The sequence below is a fragment of the Benincasa hispida genome, chromosome 6, assembly GCF_009727055.1.
Source record: "Benincasa hispida cultivar B227 chromosome 6, ASM972705v1, whole genome shotgun sequence".
NCBI lineage: Eukaryota > Viridiplantae > Streptophyta > Magnoliopsida > Cucurbitales > Cucurbitaceae > Benincasa > Benincasa hispida.
Window position 1 is genome coordinate 20,876,113 of NC_052354.1, and position 5,982 is coordinate 20,882,094.

The 5,982-nt window shown below is 38.7% G+C and overlaps 1 protein-coding gene across 9 annotated transcripts; it reads left to right on the forward strand.

Annotated features, from left to right (window-relative positions):
- The first annotated feature begins 622 nt into the window (after positions 1 to 622).
- LOC120079694 (pentatricopeptide repeat-containing protein At1g71210, mitochondrial) lies at positions 623 to 5,592 on the forward strand. Of its 9 annotated transcripts, none has more exons than XR_005482323.1 (6): positions 623 to 782; positions 923 to 4,198; positions 4,291 to 4,387; positions 4,458 to 4,543; positions 4,770 to 4,892; positions 5,152 to 5,592. XR_005482323.1 is itself a non-coding variant. In XM_039034003.1 (2 exons), the coding sequence occupies exon 2, from the start codon at positions 1,082 to 1,084 to the stop codon at positions 3,809 to 3,811; it is 2,730 nt and encodes a 909-aa protein (XP_038889931.1). In that variant the 5' UTR covers positions 623 to 782; positions 923 to 1,081; the 3' UTR covers positions 3,812 to 4,199. The 9 variants fall into 9 exon arrangements, 1 of the variants encoding a protein (XP_038889931.1); XR_005482321.1 differs by having other exon boundaries at positions 4,778 to 4,892; XR_005482322.1 differs by having other exon boundaries at positions 4,470 to 4,543.
- The last annotated feature ends 390 nt before the right edge of the window (positions 5,593 to 5,982 follow it).

The window sequence follows — 5,982 nt, forward strand, 5'->3', positions numbered from 1 at the left end:
TGCCTAAAAACTATTTCACTCTATCATTCTTTCTCAGTTCAATCAGTTTTCGGAAACGGAGAACAAAAGAGGGGTTTTTCATGAGCGGTCCACTGGATGGATGACCCAAAAATTAGGCAACAAATGTGAAATGACCCCTTTTTTTAAAAAAATGTCGAATGATCAGCTAACGTCAAATTCGAGTGAAATTACCAAAATATACTCGTGCGTTCGTGGAAAAGTAGTTTCACTCTCGCTCATCTCGTTTCTTTTCTTTTTTCACTCACGAATCACTAGCTCGACTCGCTCTCTCATCGTTTCATCACTCATAAAATTACTCCTCTCTCTCGTTTCTTGCTCATTAGAGTTCGTCGCATCGGAGTTGCTCGTATGGACTCGTCGTGCCGGAGAAGAAGAAGAAGACGTACAAGAGGAGAAGAAGCCAGAGAAGAATAAGACAACATGAAGAGGAAGATTTCTCACACTAGAGAAGAAGAGGAAAAAGAAAAAAAAAGACAATAGTATAATTTCACGTGGTCATGATATCAGCAAAAGGGCATTTGACAAATTTTTTAAAAATCTGGATCATTTTCCATTTTAGATCTTTAAAATGGGTTTTTGAAGGATTAATCCTTTTCATGAGGTAGAAGAAGAATTGAGAAGGAAAAGGGATTAAACCCAACGGGTACACCAAAAATCCGAACTGAACCGATTTGGGGTTTTCCCAATTCGACGAAGAAACCTAGTTCCAGTAATCTCCCTCTTCACTCATCGGTCGGGATTTTCCCTCTCCCCACTTACTGGTAAGACTGAGATTCTATTCTACTTTTGATATGTTCATTTTGTACTCACTTCCTTACCCAGTCTCTTTTGTCTTGGGTCATGTGCTTTATGAAGTTAATTTGGCTGTGAGGCAATTGTTTTCTGTTTGATTCTTCGACAGGTTTTCAGTTCTTTCTGCAATGGTTGAAATTGACGTGAAGTGAGTTAGATATGAATTCTAGAAGAGTTACATCTCAGATTTTATTGTAGAACTGGCCAGCTTAATGAGGGAGACGATATGAAATACTTATTTGTCTGCAGGGTTTCGTGTAATTAAACCATGCTTTTGCTACAACGTGTTGCTAGAGTTGAATCTAAAACAAAAAGTGGGATTTTTGTTTCCTCATTTAAGGACATCTTCAATGAAGCTCTTGTATCTGCCTCAACTTGTCCCAATTTACATTATGTCTCCTCTGTTGCTGGAGTTGGTGGTAATGGCAACAGGGATATTCCTATGTGTTTCCCTTGGATGTCCACGAAAATTGCTACAAGCTTGGCAGCAGCAGCAGGTGCAGATGGGATGATCACTAAAGAAGTAACCTTGTCCTTTAAGGAGTGGTTAAAATCTGGAAGCCACCCTTTGTATGATCAAATCTTCCAAATCCTCCAAGGGGCTAGAGATGATCAAGAAATGCCATATCGTCCTTCCCCTGCTGATCTTGCTCTTTCTAGGCTTGACCTTCGCCTCAATGAGTCATTTGTCTTAGATGTCCTCCGTTTTGGCTCCAAGGATGTTCTGTCTTGCCTCAAGTTCTTTGACTGGGCTGGACGCCAGCGGGGGTTCTTCCATACACGTGCCACATTCAATGCCATGCTTAAGATTCTCTCCAAGGCCAAGCTCATGCCCCTCATGTTTGATTTCCTTGAAAACTATGTGCAGCAGAGAATTTACCATAAGTCTTGTTTTTACAATACATTGGTTATGGGTTATGCTGCTGCCGGGAAACCCATTTTTGCTCTTCATCTGTTTGGTAAAATGCGCTTTCAAGGACTTGATCTTGATCCTTTTGCCTACCATGTTCTTTTGAATTCTCTTGTTGAGGAGAATTGCTTTGATGCGGTGCATGTTATTTTCAAGCAGATCACTTTGAGGGGGTTTGTGAATGAGATCACACATTACTTGATGCTAAAATTTTTTTGCAAGCAGAGTCAGTTGGATGAAGCAGAAACCTTCTTGCACGAGTTGGTAGACAGTGGGAAAGGACTGAATGGGCGTATGCTGGGTTATCTTGTTGGTGCACTTTGCCAAAGTGGAAACTTTGAGAGGGCATGGAAGTTGGTTGAAGGGTTTAGAGACTTAAAATTAGTTTCAATGGTGCATGTGTATGGTGTGTGGATAACAGAACTTATTAAGGCTGGGAAGCTGGAGAGTGCTCAACAGTTCTTATATAGCATAAAGGCAGATGAAAATTACATTCCTGATGTCTTTCGTTATAATATGTTGATTCATAGACTTCTAAGAAAAAACCGACTTCAGGAGGTGTTCGACTTGCTTACGGAGATGATGGAGGAACATATTCCCCCCAATAAAGTTACCATGAATGCTACCATGTGTTTCCTCTGCAAAGCTGGGATGGTGGAAGTTGCACTTGATTTATACAACTCCAGATTAGAATTTGGGATTTCCGCTAGTAGTATGGCATATAACTATTTGATCAATACTTTATGTGGGTATGGAAGCACTGATGAAGCATACCGCATCTTGAAAAACTCCATAGATGAAGGTTATTTTCCAGGAAAAAGGACGTTTTCTATACTTGCAAATGCTTTGTGCCGAGAGGGAAAGCTCGATAAGATGAAAGAGTTGGTTATTTTTGCCTTAGAGAGGAACTTTGTGCCCAGTGATTCCACATATGACAAGTTTATATCTGCTCTGTGTAGGGCTAAGAGGGTTGAAGATGGATACTTGATTCATAGTGAACTTAATAGAATAAATGTAGTAGCCACAAAGAACACCTATTTTACCTTGATAGATGGTTTTAACAAGGCAATAAGAGGTGATATTGCTGCAAGACTACTTATTGAGATGCAGGAAAAGGGTCACAATGCAACTAGGAAGTTATTTAGAGCAGTTATTCGTTGTCTTATTGAAATGGAAAATATGGAAAAGCAATTTTTTAACTTGCTTGAGCTACAGTTATCTCGTCAAGAACCCAATTCTGAGGTGTACAATAACTTCATTTATGGAGCTGCACTTGCAAAAAAGCCTGAGCTTGCTAGAGAAGTATATCAGATGATGTTGAGAAATGGAATCAGACCTAATTTGACTTCTGACATTCTTTTGCTAAAGTGCTACTTACGTAGTGAACGCATTTCTGATGCTTTGACTTTTTTAAGCAGTTTGTATCAGACAAGAACTATTGGGAGGAAAATTTCCAACGTCATGATTGTTGGTCTATGCAAAGCCAATAAGGCTGGTCTTGCACTTGATTTTTTGAGGGACGTGAGGGATAAGGGTGCAATACCTAGTATAGAATGCTATGAGGAGTTGGTGTTGCATTTCTGTCAACACGAAAGATATGATTTGGCGGTAAATCTTATAAAAGATCTAGATAAAGTTGGGCGTCCAATTACATCCTTTCTTGGTAATATGCTTCTATATAATTCATTGAAGACTCAAAAGCTCTATGAAGCCTGGGTTAACTCAAGAGAGGGACAAGTGGAGACTTATCAAAGTTCTATGCTTGGACTGCTAATTGGGGCATTTTCTGGCCGTATTAGAGTAAGCCAGTCTATTAAGAACCTGGAAAAAACGATCGCCAAGTGCTTCCCACTTGACATCTATACGTACAATCTATTATTGAGGAGGCTATGCCCAAATGACCTGGAACAAGCATTTGAATTGTTCGATCGATTGTGTGAGAAAGGATATGTGCCGAATAGGTGGACTTATGATATATTGGTTCATGGTCTTTTCAAGCAAGAGAGGACACTAGAGGCAAAGAGATTGTTGGAAGTAATGTATCAAAAAGGGTTCAGTCCGACGAAGGCTACTAAAACATTTAGTTAATCCAACAGCGTTCACACGAGGTCATGATCTACAGAAAGTTTGGTCCTATTGTGCCCCTTCCGCAAAATATTATTTTATTTCGTTCAATGAAGCGTGGAAAGGCCTAAAGATTTTGTCCAGCAGAGCATCAACGTATTTCTTGGCTTAGTATTTCATGGAACAAGTGGTGTAGAAGATTGTTTAGTCAAAGAGATAGTAGTTTCCAATCCAACAATTTCTACAGTTCGAAATAATTCTTCTTTTTTATTTTTTTTAGATTATAATGATTTGTTGTAATTTTGAATTAGAGTCCTCATATTAATTTTTGTAAACTATTTTGCAAGATGAGTAACAAGTCAGATGACGTCAACATAATGCTTCATCAATGCATTTGAAGGAATTCACATTGTACGATATTAGGAATCATACTAGGAATCATACTTTTCTTGATGCTTGCAAAGTGCATTTGTTATTTATTTATTTTTGGAATGTTCTTGTAGGGAAAAAGTGAAAAATAGCATGTAAAATTCAAGGATTGCCACTTCAAGGATTCAATTCAGTATGTTTACTCAAAATGCTAACAAGGAAACAAACTCGGTATGTTCACTCATGCATGCTCATTGATAATTACTTAGTCAGAACTGTCAATTGAGCTTTCTCAACATAGAATACCACTCAGTCTGTCAGTGTTCCCTGGAGGAATGCCATCCATGAATGCACCTCACATTTACCCACCCATGGGTTTAGGAATAGGTATGCCAGACATGAATGGTGGTTGTCCTGGTTTTCACATGGTCCAAGTGCCATACATGCAAGGAATGCATTTCCCTGGCCCAGCTATTCCAGCTCAAACTGTAATGCATGGATTTCCAAGTTCTAACTTTCTGGTTCTTGGACTTCCTGGTCAAGGACTTCCCATGCAAATGCCACTTGGACCGATTTCACTGTTTTCTGGAGGACCTTTTATGACTAATTCCAGTGTGGCAGTATCTCCTGTGGAGAATTTTGGTTCAGCTGCAGCCTCTACCTCGAAAGATGCATCACCAAACATTAATTCACCCATGGTGCCACTGACGCTTCAATTACTCCAATTCTTAGACAGGTTTGCAGATATATATTTTAAACTTTTTAAGATGAAGTTCTTAGCATACTAGTCTTAAGCTTTTATCCATATGCGCAGGACCTATGTAATGTTTTAGTAGGATGGAGTTTTTATCATATAAACATTTTGTCTCTCAATTTTACTCCTGAAACTTATGTAGTTAAGTAATCTCTGGTGTCAATTCTTCCTTCCTTCTGGTAATAATAACTAGTAGATGACCAGCCGTTGGATGATCTTTGTTTGGCTTCATTATTTTCAGAGATTTCTGGTGAAAGGTTAGAACCCTCTACTGTTATTTCCTCTTCAGATCCTGGTTTGGCAACTTTCTCGCAGAACTTTCTAGCAAAAAGACTTCTTCGGCCATTGACTCTCACCAGAATAGTAATGCCAGTGAGGATTTCTCATCTTACCAGTAGTGTGGTCTTGTCATCTCTGAGATAAAGGCTTCAGGTTCTTCTTTGATTGCATAGACTTTGAAGATCATTTCATTTCCTGGAATACAAAAAGTATGTGGGATTCCAACAAGAGAATTACGTTGAAAACTTTCTCAAGGATCACACCTAGCTCTTTTGCTATTTCATGAGTCTAAATTACCTAGCTTTGTTTCAAAGGTTCAAATGAGTATGAAGTTCTAAATTTGTCGATTGGTCATCTATAATCCCCATTGTTTGCTCAATTGGATTATCATGGTTTTGGATTATCATTTCTCTTTATTGCATTCTTGGCATTATGGCAATCGGGTGAGAGTTTTCAATTTATCTTGAATTCTACTGATCAGTAGCCTGAATGCACTTTATTTGGGTTAATGATGTGAAAGCTTTGCTGTCGGATTTGTGATTGGAAAGGATTCTATGAATTCTAGTTCAGTCGTCCTTGCTTTAGCTCACCTCAATGTCTCTCTTTTGGTGCTCTCTTAGTTCATCCTTTGCTGGCTACTGGAAATTAATCTCAACCAACCTCCCTATTGTCTTATGAGTTCACCTCTTGTTAATGTGTATTTTGGCTCTTGTAATCATTCCCATTAGTTTTTTGATGAATTGTCTTTTATTTACTTTTCTCTCTCTATGGAGTTGAGCATTAGTTTCTCTTT

Bases quoted from the DNA above. Each gene is read 5' to 3' on its own strand.
- LOC120079694 (XM_039034003.1), top strand. From the start codon at position 1,082: ATGCTTTTGCTACAACGTGTTGCTAGAGTTGAATCTAAAACAAAAAGT.